Source organism: Struthio camelus, chromosome 7, assembly GCF_040807025.1.
Source record: "Struthio camelus isolate bStrCam1 chromosome 7, bStrCam1.hap1, whole genome shotgun sequence".
NCBI lineage: Eukaryota > Metazoa > Chordata > Aves > Struthioniformes > Struthionidae > Struthio > Struthio camelus.
The window spans coordinates 4,908,752-4,924,211 of record NC_090948.1 but is presented as its reverse complement, the minus strand read 5'-3'; the positions used below and the strand labels follow the sequence as shown (position 1 = coordinate 4,924,211).

The 15,460-nt window shown below is 44.3% G+C and overlaps 1 protein-coding gene across 3 annotated transcripts in view; it reads right to left on the bottom strand.

Annotated features, from left to right (window-relative positions):
• Positions 1 to 13,504: 13,504 nt before the first annotated feature.
• The window catches only part of CHST15 (carbohydrate sulfotransferase 15), a 46,871-nt gene continuing 44,915 nt past the window's right edge, over positions 13,505 to 15,460 (bottom strand). For all 3 annotated transcript variants that reach the window (XM_068951496.1, XM_068951497.1, XM_068951495.1), the window contains 2 exons: positions 15,305 to 15,452; positions 13,505 to 14,116 (listed from right to left, as the gene is read on the bottom strand). In XM_068951496.1, coding sequence (XP_068807597.1) covers positions 13,926 to 14,116; positions 15,305 to 15,452 — 339 coding nt within the window. In that variant the 3' untranslated portion in view covers positions 13,505 to 13,925. The remainder of the gene's footprint in view (positions 14,117 to 15,304; positions 15,453 to 15,460) is intronic.

Here is a 15,460-nt window from a genome sequence, read left to right as displayed (position 1 = left end):
CCACCGTAGCCTTTCTGCCCTTGCAAAGCGCCAGGCCCCCGCTGACCTGGGAATCAGGCATCATACATCCCAACCTCACACACCAGCATTGCTCAGGATGCCCAGGTCAGAGCTTTGGAAAGCTGCCTGAGGGCGCTTTCTGTTGGCCTTTGCACAAGTGACTTTGGGACTGCACTACCTTTTCCTGGGGCCTCTGTGCAGCTACCCCATCTAGCCCACAAGGCAAATCCGGGTTTTTCTCCTGCAGGATGGGGGCACCCACAGGAAGCAATGCTGTAGTGCAATCTTTAACCCAACATGGGACACATACATTAATAACGTCAAGGCAGACAATAATGGAGGGACATCGTAGCACCCTCTCCCACTCTTGGAAATCCACTCTGCTTCTGCTTGCCATTTTTTTGCCAACTGTAGAACCTCTGTTCTCAAAAGGAAAAGAAAAGGATTTTATTCCTTTCACTGGACTGCCAGTAGAATTATTTCCTGAGCTGTAATTACAGGGCTAAGAAGTTACATCTCTGCAAAGCTAGAGCATGTCCCAGTGTGCACAAATTTATCAGAAGGCAGAAGCAGACTCTGCAAATCCAAGCACTTCACTCCTGGTTGTATTTGTAGGGCTGGTATATACAGAAAACTTGTTTTTATTTATTTTGCTGTGTCTGTATTACATCTTTTCCTTTTAAAGTGCAAGGCTTGCAATATTATTTTGTGTAGTCTTATTTTCAGAGTGGTACTTAAAGTATTTGCAGTTAAACTACCATCTTCTGATTTTGATTTAATTTTTGCTTAATCCTTAGCCAGTATAAAAAAAGTCTTCTGAAGTAACAGAACTATGCTTCTCTGTGGGTTGATCTGGACATATAGTAATGACCTGGACGAAGGGACAGAGTGCACTCTCAGCAAGTTTGCTGATGATACCAAACCGGGAGGAGTGGCTGACACACCAGAAGACTGTGCTGCCCTTCAGAGGGACCTGGACAGGCTGGAGAGCTGGGCGGAGAGGAACCTCATGAAGTTCAACATAGGCAAGTGCAGGGTCCTGAACCTAGGGAGGAATAGCCCCATGCAGCAGTACAGGCTGGGGATTGACCTCCTGGAAAGCAGCTCTGCAGAAAAGGACCTGGGAGTCCGGGTGGACAACAAGTTAAGCATGAGGCAGCAATGCACCCTTGTGGCCAAGAAGGCCAATGGGATCCTGGGGTGCGTTGGGAAGAGTGTTGCCAGCAGGTCAAGGGAGGTGATCCTGCCCCTCTCCTCAGCCCTGGTGAGGCCTCACCTGGAGTACTGTGTCCAGTTCTGGGCTCCCCAGGACAAGAGAGACATGGCACTCCTGGAGAGAGTCCAGCGGAGGGCTACCAAGATGATGAGGGGACTGGAGCATCTCTCCTATGAAGAAAGGCTGAGGGAGCTGGGCCTGTTCAGCCTGGAGAAGAGAAGACTGAGAGGCGATCTCATCAACGTGTACAAGTATCTGAAGGGGGGAGTGTCGAGAGGATGAGGCCAGTCTCTTCTCCATGGTGCCCAGCAACAGGACAAGAGGCAACGGGCACAAACTGAACCACAGGAAGTTCCATCTGAACCTGAGAAAAAACTTCTTCACTGTGAGGGTCACAGAGCACTGGAACAGGTTGCCCAGAGAGGTTGTAGAGTCTCCTTCGCTGGAGATATTCAAAACTCATCTGGACACGATCCTGGGCAATATGCTCTAGAGGACACTGCTTGAGCAGGGAGGTTGGATCTCCAGAGGCCCCTTCCAACCTCAACCATTCTGTGATTCTGTGATTCTGTAACCAGACAGAGAGCGGATGAAGGTACTGGATCAGAAGTCACAGGTTTGCCACTATATACCTTATAAGTCAGGAAAAACTCTCTGCTCAGGTTTTGACTTTAGTTTTACATGCTTGCCTCTAAGAACGAGCAGTAGAAGTATGAGGACCTCGGTCCCTGAATTCCTTCAGTTGCCCCTACTACCACCCTAAGACCAAGCAACAAAATCCTTACTGCAAGGTCTGCCTCACTCCTGCGAGCTGAGCTATTTGGTCTTTTGTCTGCAGCAAGCTCTGCTCCAAAACATTTCAACAGTGCCACGAGTGCTGCTGTCGAAAGCCTTTTGACTGAATACACCTCCTTGAAACTGTGGGGAAGATGGAAAAAAACACACGAAGATTCTGGTCATGTCAATAACAACGTTGACCTCAACTAGGGGAGAGAAAAAAAAGCTCTTCTTGCTATTCTTCCACTCCTTCTCCAACGGATGAGTAGTCAGACTCATAGTGGATATCCAAAGTGTGACCGTAACAGCAAGAACCTTAGGCCAGCCCAGCTCACGGTTCAGCCCTGGAGGGGGTGGCTGATCTGCAGCCGTGCAGCTCCACTCGTCCCTCAAGAGATCAGTGGGGACCCTGCTTCCTGCCCCGAGTCCCACTGCTCTCCTTCCCACTGGCAGCAGTAAGCCTCCCCGTTGACATGATGGGTGGCAAGGATTTCACTAAAGCAGTATGTGCAAACAGGAAAAAAAATCGCTCAAGGTGCATAAGCATGGGCTGTGGCTGCACATCTGCGGCTAATAGGGTTAGGAATCAAGATCTGATCGACTGGTGGTATATCTGCTGTCTCTCGTAAGAGTGCCTCAAAATCCAGCCACCCACTCCATAAGCACCCTGCAAACACAAAAACATGATAAATAAACAGCTGCAGCTCTGAGGAAATGATGCCAGGCAAATGGATTTTCCTTCTGCTTAAAATAAAAGCATAACTAAGGGACTGTTTGGATTAGAGGAGAGCCTGAAATTAATGATTCTTATCTTGTTTCCATCTCACTCGCAGAGAAGCATGGTGCCTACCACACTGAAAGATGCAAGGTGGTTTTGTGTTTCTCTAAAGTTGTCTTTCATACTTCAAAAAGCCTAAAAATTCCCGCATGCAAACTAGATCACACGACTGTGGAGGGTAATACAGTGCTTTAGCTCTACAAACAATGCATTGCTCAAGCTGTGATCTTCACTTAATTCTCATACCGGAACAACCTGAAAACAATTTATTTTGCAAATATATTCATTAAATCATAAGTGCAAGATAATAGAGACTAGAAATAAATGTTGCTGTCCCTTATAGCTCAATTCAAATTGACTTTAAGTAGGTTAAATGATTTTCAAACTGCCATGAATGTAACTAAATGTGTATTTTAGGCATTTAAATTTCCTCTTGTGACTCACTCATAGAAGACGTTGTTCTTGAGCGAGATTCTCTGGGTTTCTATCACAATGCATACACTTTCCATTTTCTAAATGTGGAATAGTAATAAATATGGACTATAGTTCAGGCAAAAATAATTATATATTTCAGTATTCTCGTTGATGTGCTACAGAGTGCAGGAAAGGGCTTTGGCATGGAAATGTAGCAATGCCGGGGAAGCAGTGCTGGTGCTGTCAGGAGGGGCCTCACACGCCTTCAGTCACTGGGATTTTGTGCATGCATATGGTATGTTAGGGTGAGTGAACCAAATTTGAAGACTTAGTCCTTCTACAGGGAATTTCACTTCTTGATACACCTACTGTTGGTGAGTGCAAATGTCCTGACTCTGAAGAAACTTAAGTCCAGACTGTTTTTATGAGAGAAAGGCCAGGGGGCCTGGAAGAGAAGAATGGGATGTCATACTGCAGTTGAAGTGAACAAAAACTACAATGAGCACTTAGTAAATGCAAGGAATTTGGTCAAAAGCACTCAATCTGTGGTCAGCTGTGGAGACACCATAAAGGGGGAGCGCAAGTTCAAAATCATTTTACATTTTATTTGGGGATACTTCTTATCCAGTTATTTCTTCAGGTGGCATCTACAAGCATTTGCACCAGGCTAACCTGCAAACCCGATCCCTTGTTATTTGTGCTACGTCTGTTCATTAAAACTGAGTTAGTGTGAAAATGTTTCAAAGTTAACTAGGAACCAGCCCAGGTTATTCTGGGGACTTGTGTGGGCTGCGGAGCAGAAAGTGTACCGCACATGTCCGGAATTTGGGCACTCTGGGGAAATGTATCTGGGACAAATGTATTACAAAAATCCAGGCCAAATGGGACTAAATACAAATGTGGTATTTCGCTTTCTTTGTGGTGGAAATAGCCAAATGTCCGCTGGCATATTAGGCGTTTTTTCTTCTTAAGCACATGGTAGATATCTTATCATTATGTAAATTGGGACGTCTCTTAAAAGACTGCATAATCTAATGCTGAAAGTTCCTGTATCTATGTTAACATTGAGGTGTCAAAGGGAAAGGAGGAGGTACTGTCCTGGTAACTGATGCTGTAAATCATAATACTATATCGTCTAAAAGGCTGGAACTTGGTATTTGCCATGGAAATTTTTTCACAGCTTCAACTTCTTTACAGCTTTCTGGTCTTCTAAACTATTAATAGAGAAAGTTCCCCTCTTTATTTTTGCTGTAGCCCCAGTGAGACAGCAGATATCAATTTTTAAAAAGTGCAGTGAAGGTCTGGCTTAACTGTCAATCAGCCACAGGAAAAAGAGGGAAAGGGAGGGCTATACAGGAAAAGCATGCAAAATTACACTTCCTGAAAAATGTGCACAGTTTAAGGACAGAAAATGGTAGGAAGTGCCAAGACTTTCTTGGCTTTTGGCTTCAGAGACCATGAATTTTTGGCTACCTTCACAAACCTTTGTCAAAAAATCCAAGTAATGAAAAGCTCAGGGTATTGTTCAAGTTACATAGTCTAAGCATTTACATTTCTCATATTCTACTTTACCTTGTCTTCTTAAAGCAGCGGGTCATTAAGATCTTCAGAGTCCCAAAGAAGAGCATTAGCTGCAAGAGCACCTTCCTTTCCTTTGGGCTCAATGACTACAGCCCTAAGCTAGGTATTTTATTGTCTGGGGCAAATCCTTGATGCAGCATAGTATTCATGAAAGGTAAGAAAATGTGAACAACCGAGTATATGCAACTCTTCAAAAGGTGGCCCTAAGGATAGGAACAGATTTTTAAAGACTCACATCTGAGACACTTTGAATTTTAAACATATATAGTCTAAAATTTACTAAAGTCCTGCCACGACAATAGCGATAGTGAACACTTCTTGTTGCTTGGCTCCCTGGAGGACCAAATCACTCTGGCACAAGCTACAGATTGTCTGAAATAAATCAACTTACGTCTGCTCGTGTTCAGGCTGCACTTGGAGCCTTTCATCCTTCTCTATCCTGAGCCTTCCAGTTCTCCAGCACTTCAGCTCCTGAACTTCGCAGTGTTAAAATACCCAATTTTCTGGCTCTTCCAACAGTTTAAGTTGTTGCAAATCCTGCGTGCTGCAGTTCTAGACAGCTACAGCTTCTCCCTCCTGAAGTTTTATCATACTTAACGTCCAAAGGCTTTGACCCTGCTGGCTTCACAAGCTTAGGATTTTGATAGCTTGCTCGATCGTTCTTTTACAAATATCTGTCTTAGCTCATGCTGTTCTTCCTTCAGCTCCTCCGACCTTTAGTTACAAAGAAACACTTACTTACTAGGGTGCTCATAAAGCAATACAGACTTCTGGAACACATACAGAAGAAAGAAAAACTATTGAAAATCAGCTTAATATATGCTTAATCAATATAATTAAGCTTAATCAGCTTAAATGTATAGATACAGTACCTCTCAAATGCAGTATTTACAAAGTTTGATCACAGCTGCAAGGACAGGATTGCTCTGTAGCACCATCTAGTGAAACTAAGGACACTTTGCTTGCAATCCAATTGCAAATAATTCAAGCATTAGCTATTGTTTCAGCCCAGATATCATGTATGCTTGACTTTGGGTTGGGAATAAATGTTCCAAGATTCACCTTGGGCCATAGCCCAGCACCACCATGCATGTTATTCAAGGACTGATTCGTATGTACCTGTTTGGCAGTTGCTACTTAAACGTAGGTTTTTCAGTCTAAGACATATTTTTCATATTTTGATACTACTACTGAAGCCAAAGATGTCTGGTGTCTAGAGGAGCAGTGCTTCGACACCCACTCAGTTTGGTAATACTGCCAGGCAACATAGCATTTAACAAATATTTTTAAAAGATTCACTAAATACTGAGCTGCCTGCTTAGTATGCGACTGCAACGAAAGGATTTTTTTTCTATGGGGATGGCTTGTTCTTATATCCTTTTCCTGCTATATCATGCTGCAGGATATATAAATAATGCATTGGAATAATGAGCTGCTAGAGGTTAGGCTGACGTTTGCGTGTCACTGTATGGAAGTGAGATCTTCATTTGGTGCTTTCCCACGCCGGCTGGTCGGTGCGCTGCTGCGCCTGCTCCGGGCCCTGGCCGGGAGCCTCGCTCCGCAGCTGGCTGGGAGAGCCTGTGCCTGGCTGCTACCTACGCTGAATTTCCAGATTTGCCCTGCCCTCTTGTGGTGTCTTGTTGGCCTCATCGTGCCACATTTCCTGCTGATACTACAACACAATTAATATATAAGCCGATCTCTGCTCCCGCTATCACCCGTTCCCGCGGCAGCACCGCTCTGTGCAGGCTCGCGCATCCGCAGCGTGCTGTCCCGCACACCCCTTCACCCTCGTGCCGTGGGCAGCAGGAAGCAAGTTGTGCAGCAAGAGCTGAAACTAGCAGCTCTGTCCCGGGAAGGTCAGGCCTGCTCCCAGGCGTACGGCTGGGTATCTCAGCAGAGGGCCGGCACGCCATTCGAGAAATGCACCCAGCATGAAGGATGTAAAGCAGGAGGCGCATAGCCCAGCCCTGGAAGTAGTTCCTCACGTACCTCTCAGACTCCCTTAAACTGCCATTTATTTGGTCGCCGCTGTTCTTAAGTGTTTTCAACAAGTGCAGCAAAATAATCAGGAGAAAAATTATTAAAAAAAAATCTCCTAATGCCAACCCTTTCCTCTTCTTACTCCTATATGCAGAATTTATCCTCTCTTTCCGGTTCTTAATCCGGCAAAGTAGCTCTTGCTTTTATTTTAACCCTTCTCTCATGTTAATTGAATTGCTTTTATTTCCTTTAATATAGTTGTTCCTTCCCAAGCATAAATACAGTGTTGGAATCTGTTATACAAAGCCAGATCGAGAGAAGTGATGAACCTTTTCTCTGTGGATCTCTTCCCCATTACTCCTAGCACAGAGTTTAAAGCCTCAGGACAATATGTCATCAGAGCCAAGTCCGCAGCGGTCTCAGCTGATACCTTTCCAGCCAAGCCAATATAGTTTCCCTGGGTTATTTCATTATTTTCCTTTTCCTAGCCCTTTCAGCTGGTCAAAAAAAAAATCCATTTTTCCTTCCATCTGACAGATGTATGTCTCTCCGTATTTCTCAGTCTAACTTTTTTTTTTTTTGGCCACCTTGCTTGGTTTTATTTTCTTCAGTGCAATTTTGCCCCATTGATTTCTCTCACTGCTCCAGGATTTAATTTGACTCAATTACATTTTTTCACAAGATTTCTTTTTTATTTTCCCTCATCCTTTATACCTTTTTGTAGCTGTTGCATTGCAGTCTTTGCATTTTCCCTTGCTGCCTATTTTGCAGAGCCATGCTTAGCCCGGGTGCTTGAGGGGAGTTATCCGGCGCTGAGCCCCATTTATAGCAAGCTGATACACAGTCGAGCGCTATCAGCATTTCAGGGCATTGCATGTACAGCTCATCACGTCAGCAGCTCTTCCATGCATTAGCAGATATTTCCTGTATTTGGCAGGTCGGGGCAATGGTGGGCTGTAAAACCACCTGCCCGTCTCAGTGGAAGGGCCACAGGATAACACAGTGGCTACAGCAATGGATGTCCATTCTCCTAGCTGTTCTGCAGAGAGCACAGAAAATCCCCAGGCAGGACAGGGCAACAAAATAGGAGCTGCAAAATAGGAGCTCCCAGGAGGAGCAGGAGTTCCTTCTTTTTGAGCAATCTGCAGGCTGGAGGGAGGGAGGACCGAGGCTCACTGGAGCATGGCTTCACATTGGAGGTGTTGCAGTTGGGGACCTTCAGGGGAAGCTGACACGGCTCAGTGGAAGAAGATGCCACGTCTTTGGTGAAGAGATGTGAATCAGACTTTCTGGATGCCCCAGTGCCTTACTCCTAGCAACTAACAGCAGTTTTCATTGCTCTCTAGTCTGGTTTCAACGTACTAGAGGAAGGGTTCATTCACCCAAGGGTCTACACCCAATTACCCACAGATGGGAAGCAGAAAAACGTTGTTCTCAAGTTTCTGAAGAGGCGAGGTGCTTGGTATTTGCCTGTCAGATCTGCAGCAATGGGGCCACAGGGTGCCATTTCCATAAACACAGAGAGAAAGAGAGGATATGTGGGGCTAGGGGGTGCCAGGAGAGGGTTGGAGGTGAGGGGGCTTTGAGCTCTGCGATGCCCAGGCAGGACAGCACAGAGCAGCAGTCCTTGACTCCTTCCAGGCCTGGGTTAGCTTAATCAGAGCAAGCTGATCGCTCTTCTCCCTAACGTCTATTTAATGGCAGTGTGAATATTCCCTGAATGAGGAGCTGGTAATTGCTGTTCTCAAAGAGGACCTGAGAGAGCAACAGTCACTTAAATTAAGTCAGTTCAGGCCCAGAACAACCTGTATAAATAAATATATACCCTCTCTGGGTCACCATGAGGGCTGAGCCATGAAGATAGAAAAGCTGGGAAAGAGCTAAATAATACCGTGCACTTGTCTGACTTATGGACGTGTTTGACAAGTCTACAAACCAAGAAAAACAAACACTGAAGTGGGAAACACAATTTTTTTCTCAATCTCATTAAAAAAAGAAAAATCAAAAATTGAGGGGAAAAAAAAAAAAACCTCAGCTTGGTTGGCTGGACTGTGAGCAAACGCTGATGAATGAGACCTCACGACCCGAGTGCGATGCCGACAGCCCCAAACCTTTGCTCGCCGGGAAACCCAAACCGTTCGAGAACCGGGACGTGCGCGAGTCGCTGCAGCGACGTTTCCCGCGGCCGGTGCCCTCGGTGGAAAGCCCCTCGTGTCAGCAGGCCGCCTGTGGCTTAGGCCCCCGGCGCCTACGCACATAACTCCTGGGGAGCTGCCGTCGTGCTGGTTTTGTTCTTCCCCTGCAAAGCTCTGAGCGCAAGCGCACCCCTTGCCTTTCGCGCTCCCCTTCTTTATTAAAATAGGCGAAGGGATCATTTTCTAAGTGCGTGAGACATATCCAGCCAAAGGAAACAAGTGTGCATTCGCCCGCCCTTGCCCTCCCTTCTGGGTGCAATGACAGCTGGATTTTTCTTCGGAGCGGTGCCGCCTGTCTGCAGTGCCGCCGCTGCCGCGTGCGGAGCTGTCACCACCGCCGCCACTACGTCGGTAACCACACAGCAGTTGTAAAGCTCCTAGAGTTGCACTTGCAAGACTTTTCCGCTAGATCTTCCATACCTGTGACAACAAGAGGTCACCGGTGACCAGCTAGCATCACGCGCCGGAGCCTCCTCGCCCTGCCAGGCTCCGAGGAGCAAAACGTCCCTGCGTGGTGCCACGTGCCCCTGCCTGCAGCCGTGAGACATGGGCGGCGAACACCGCGCTTGGCCGGTCGTGAGAAGGAGGGTTACACCCGCAGGCGCGCGGGACCGAGCGCCTCCGGCGTCACCGGAGAGGCGCTCCACCAGCAGAGGCACTGAGACAATCAAGTGTCCATTGAGTGTTGCAGTCTTCTTCACGGAGCACATATGGATGCTCAGAGACAAAGAGGGCGAGGGAAGAAAAGCATGACATGTCATAAGTTGATTACTACTATTTGTGTCTCTTTAAAATGTTGTTTTCTGCTAATTGTGGCTTAATACGCACCCAGCAGGGCTTTAATTTCCAATGGCAGCTTTCCACCTGGCAGTTCATTAAACCCCCACCATGCTGACTTGCCTCGCAACCATTTTAAGCACCTTTCTATTGCCCGGTGCAGAGCAGAGAGCCAGCAGTGCTTCCTCCGGAGCCGGCACGAAAAGAGCAGGGCTCCTCAGCAGGATGCTCGATGCTGAAGTCGGCCAGGATGAGCATCTATCAAGACAGAGCAAATTTGACAAAGGCTCAGCAGCTGCTCCCAGCGAACTGTATTAATAGGTAGCCGTACTACTAAAATAATGACACGACCTGGAAAAATTTCCTCGGCCCGCACAGCCCCGGAGACGGGCCAGCAGCGAGGGAGGGTGCACGAGGATGCTCGGGGCCGTGCATCCTCAGGGCTTTCTCCACAACTATCACCATGTGTGACTGCAATAGGAAAAGTTTCTTTCGTACCAGCCTTTTCTTTCCTGCGTGTCCATTGCACGAACTATTCCTCGTGCTCGCCACGAGATGGTACTGCAACACAAGTGTTTTTAGTCTGCAATGCCGAACCCTAACAGAAGAATTTAGAAAACACAGTAGCTCCTGAAATGCATTACTAAGCGTGCCTGCATTTAGGGTAGCTGGAAGAGTAACTTTCTGCAGCACAGTTGTGCCTCCTCTTTTCTGCAAGAGCATTTGGCTTAGTTGGAAGATAGACGAATTTCTTGGCAGAAAGATACATTCAGGACTGTGACAACCTCACTGCTTATCTTTTTTGTGCTTGTTTATCGTGCTGAAGCATACAAGCCCCTGCACTGGCTTCAACAGATAACAACATATCATTCTCTGCGTAAATCAGAAAGTCTGTTTTTCTTAGCAGGAGACTTTGTTTTTACTGTGTTTCTTCCAGCCAGCCAACATTCTTGGCCTTAATGCACAAGGTCTTACAGCAAAAACATTTCCCATTCGTCCGCAGTAGCGGCGAGAACATTTGGAAATGACCCTTTCCTCAGTGCCTTTGGACCCAGGAAAGCTGCATCTTTGCCTGATTATTTTTGTTCAGCAGAGATAAGAGTAAACAGAGTACGAAACGTACATTTTCCAAGCTCTCTGTAAAGAGCCAGGGCTGTGCTTTGGCAAACTCAGAAATATGTTATCTTGATAGTAAGTCCAATTTCTTAGCAAATTACTTTTCCTGGGATGCAGGCAGCTCAATGAATAATAACAATAACACTGAATTCAGGCGCATCTAGATTTGCCAACAGAAAGGCAAAGGGAACTAGAAGAATTTGCGATAAGCCCTATCGTATGTAGAGATTTCTTGCAGGGGCAGAAGGAAGTCACTGAACGGTGGTGCTACGGAGCTGGGCCCGGCGGCACTGGTACACTCTCTGCTCCATGCCTAAACAGGAGGGTTCTGGCACCCGCAACTGTCCATGCAGGGCTTTGCATTATTCAGCAAAAACACTTGTGATTTTATTTTATTCTGTGTCACCAGTTCAATCCTATTTTTACAGTCTGGCCTAGAAAAGAGAGATGCTGTCTTTATAGCTATTTTGCTCTTTTTTGATAGTCGGTCATGTCATTACCCAGTGGTAGAAAGCTGCAATTTGCTAAATTGAGAGATCATGTTTTGGAGCTCACGAGAGAGTTCAAGACACAAAAGCGGCCTCTTTGGAAACAAAGCTACTGTCACTTGGCAAAGGACCACAGACTCCGACACATCACCCATCTAGCCTCTTCCCCACGTGGCAAGGACATCCAGCCTACTGACCGGTCCCGGCTGTGATTACCCACACGTGCGCATCACTGCCCACCTTTCACAGGGAACCTGCAGCATAAGCCACATATGTAATTTAGATTATATGTATAGGCAAAGGACAGAGAGAATTTCTCCGACAGCTTCTGGATTGAATGGATCTGCTAGCATAAATTAGAGTTCAGGCCCAAACATCGCTGTGGCACAAACTAGCATGTGTGATTTGCTCATGAGATGTATCCTCAGGCTACATAGTAATGACAATAGAGTCATTAGCATGTCGTACTGGTAAGATAATATCATCAGATCAACTAAATGGCAATCTTTGAACATGTTAGTTCAGTTTAATAATCTTTCTATTTAGAACCTCTGGGGAAAAAAACAAAAACAAAAACAGCACAACACAACAAAAGCCTGATAGGGCTTTTTTCCCCCCACTTTTCCTGACCATACAATGTTTATTCAAATTCAGAACAGATTTGCCAGAAATTTTTAGCACAAATAAAGCGTTGACTGAAAATTTTACATTTACGAATAGTGCTGAATTCATTCTGATTCATGCTGCCATATTTTTTTATATAGGTAAATTGAGCAGCCCTCAGTTCTCCAACCCGTTTTGGTCTGTAAGCATTTCTGAACTAGAACTAATCAGTGCTGGTGGTCTAGAACTGGTGACTTACACCACTTATTTCAGGCTTTCCAAATGCCAGACTGAATCCTTTTCAAGCAGCACATTTCCAAACGGCAAAGGAACTAAAAACAGGCTTCTGTTACAAACCATCACGTGCCATCAGTCCTATTAACATTCGCGAAATGTTCAGGATTCATGAAGTTTTCAGTATTACCCCTCAGTTTTGCAAACATGGATAAATAATATGTCCCCATGGAGAAGAATGGTGAAAAGCTATCCTTAATATCTGTAAATGTATTTGTGAATTCGTTAGCAAGCTATATGGCGGACTCAAACACAAAATTCAGCTGCAAAGCTGGGCACATGAAGCCAGCAAGAACCAATTTTGGGGGCTTTTGATACTAGCTAGCTAGACATCAGCTTCCTTTGACCCACTCGAGATATATTCATTGAAGAAATGACCAGCTAGCCTTTGAAAGGAAATTACCAACAGCAAGCATCCCCGTTTGTCTGTTCCTCACTACTGGTTATTAAAGAAAACCGCCACTCCAGTCAGCTATGCTGGGCAAACTGACCGCACGAGGGCTGCATGCTGTAGCTGACAGTGGGTGAAATAGAATAGTGAATTAGTGCACATTTCTATAGGATATAATCTGGCCATTTCAGTCTAATTGCAACTTTCAGATAATCCAAAGTGCTCCCATGGGTTTTAGAATGGCTTCTTTTCAAGTCTGAGTATCTGAACTGATTTTTAATTAGATGCATACATCTTTTCTGAGGAGGGAAATAAGCTACATGTGCAACTAATTCATCAGTTAATGCATCCCATCTTACTTTGTAGGAGGATGCCTACTACTCTATCCCTGTGCACTGATGCACTGAAAGACATGCACTTTAAAATCATTCTGAAGTCTAATTTCTTGGCAATGGGATACTATAGAGTGATTGTGTAGGACCCAACAGAAAACGCCACAAAATAAAAGCTCTCCATGGCGAGCAATGGACTGTGCTTCAGGCCCGTTATTGGTTTCCTGAGAAAACATGTAGTGATATGAATAGATGGTACATATCTGTATTTACATGAACAAAATATAGGAGACAAATGGATTTGTAAAGCTAAACATTGTATGCGGCCTGTTGTTTAAATTCCAGTCTTTCATTCTTACCTGGAATATGAAATTCTTCTTTTATAAGAACTGCGGTTAGGAAAGTCCATTTACACTGAAGATATAAAGTAGGCGAATACAATTATCCGTTAAAGTAATTTGCCTTTCTCTTAGTTTCAGAATTAAGGAAACAGAAAACCTTTAGTGTGAGTGAAGACTGCATTTGTCAATATGCTGACAAAAAGAAACAAAATTTTAGGTTGAATTCAATTAAAAATTTTAATGACTAAATGACATTGATAGTTTGAAAGAATGAATGAATAACATATACTGAAAGTGAGATTACAAGTGTAATTGTAGGAGACTGATGCTAATTCTGTGCTGCAGCATCTTAGAGATGGTTAAACTTCAACATCCCAGCAGAGTGCAAGACATCTCCTTCATACTAATACTCTTCCACTTTTGCTGGGGCAAAAGACACTGATAAGCAAGATGCTTTACATTCTCACAAGGAAAATATGGTATAACTGTTGTGACATATGCTGACTGAAGGTGAGAGTCTCATCTCATCAATCAGCTTCTCTTTGGAATGGGAAAAATGTAAATATCCACACACAAAAATAGAATTTAAAAAAATAAAAACTCCTTTAAGCACTGTATTTGTGGCACTAAATTTACATATTATGTCCTCTTCCATAAAAAAGCATCATCAGAAAGAACTTGTGCCAGTTTTGTATTAAAAGGCCTATAGAAATCTCTTAAAATTGCCTTCGTGGTTGGTAGCATAGGTCCCAGACTTCTGTCTTCAGGTCGTCGGGTGTTTGATGCAGGGCTCTTTGTAATCAGAGCTTCTTGTTTCTCACTTAAAGGTCCTGTGGTAAAATAGAGTATTATCTTAATGTATTTTCCCAAAAACGCATATACTGAAAAAGATAAATGACTAAATAAATACATTTGCCAAGAGAGGATAAATGGAATCGCTCATTAACAGAGGTGATGTTTCAGAATATTGAACGCAGACTTAGGTTTGTAAAATAAATCACAGTTAACAAATACAGAAATAATGTGTTTTCCTTTCATATTAATTAATCACATCTACAACAAGCAGCATGAATCATTTCTGGAGGAAAAGATTTGTTTTCAGAAAACAGCTATGGCATTCAGTACAACTTTCTGTCCCTTTTGGAGTCACAAGTATTTTATGACAACAGGAGTTGGCATAAAATCCACTAAACCCACTCATGGGTTGTGTAAACACTTCTTTTTTTAATAGTTGTCAGGGGGATCTAAGTGGTACACAGGTATACTGCTGTCCCATATTCCAGGAGTAAGTCTTAATGTACTTGAGTAAGATAAAAAGCTCAGACTTTCCCAGAGTAAACTGTATCCAAGAAGACGACGCCAAGCTCTTCATCCATTCAATCTGCTACACTCAAACTTTCTGATCAACCAGACCAGTGTTTGGACCAGCCAGACTATTCGCAGCCGCATGTCCATCCTCTTGCTGCTGTCAAATCACTGGGCAACATTCTCTCTGCCAACGTTTCTCCGAGCAATAGCAACAGATGTCTCAGTCAACACCACAAAAATACAATTTCCTCCTTCTCCCCAGCTAGAAATGCAACTTTTCACCATACTCAGATTTAGATTTGGGATCAGTTTTAATTGGCAATGGTATGCATGCCGTCATAGCACTTCAAGTTGTTCAAAATGTGCGGCATTGCTCTGCGCCTACGTAAGTCCACGACAAACAAGCTCGGACTGCCTTCAGAAGCAGAAACCCATTCCGTATAGTAAGATATATCCCTCCACTATAAGTGGTTTTGATTTTTTTTAAATATCATCTTATTAGGACCTTCTAACGTCAATCTTTCTCTCGTCAACCTTCTATGGGAATTTGGGAATTTTAATTTTGCTTGACTCAAAGTAACAAGATTAATGCGTCTTTCAAAGACAGATTCACATGCTTCTGCTTTGCCTTTTAATAGAAGCAAAAATAATCTAGAAGAGGGATAATATAACTCTTTGCACTTCTCTCCAGGCAGCCAGATGACACCTACCTAGGTCCAGAAACTGGAACACCATGTGCATGGTGTATTTCACATTTGATGCATGATCCTCCAAGCGAAGAACTAATATCTGATCTTTATCAAAAACAGTCAACCAGTCCAAAAGATACACAACATAAAGACCAACCTGCAACCTTACCTGCAAGC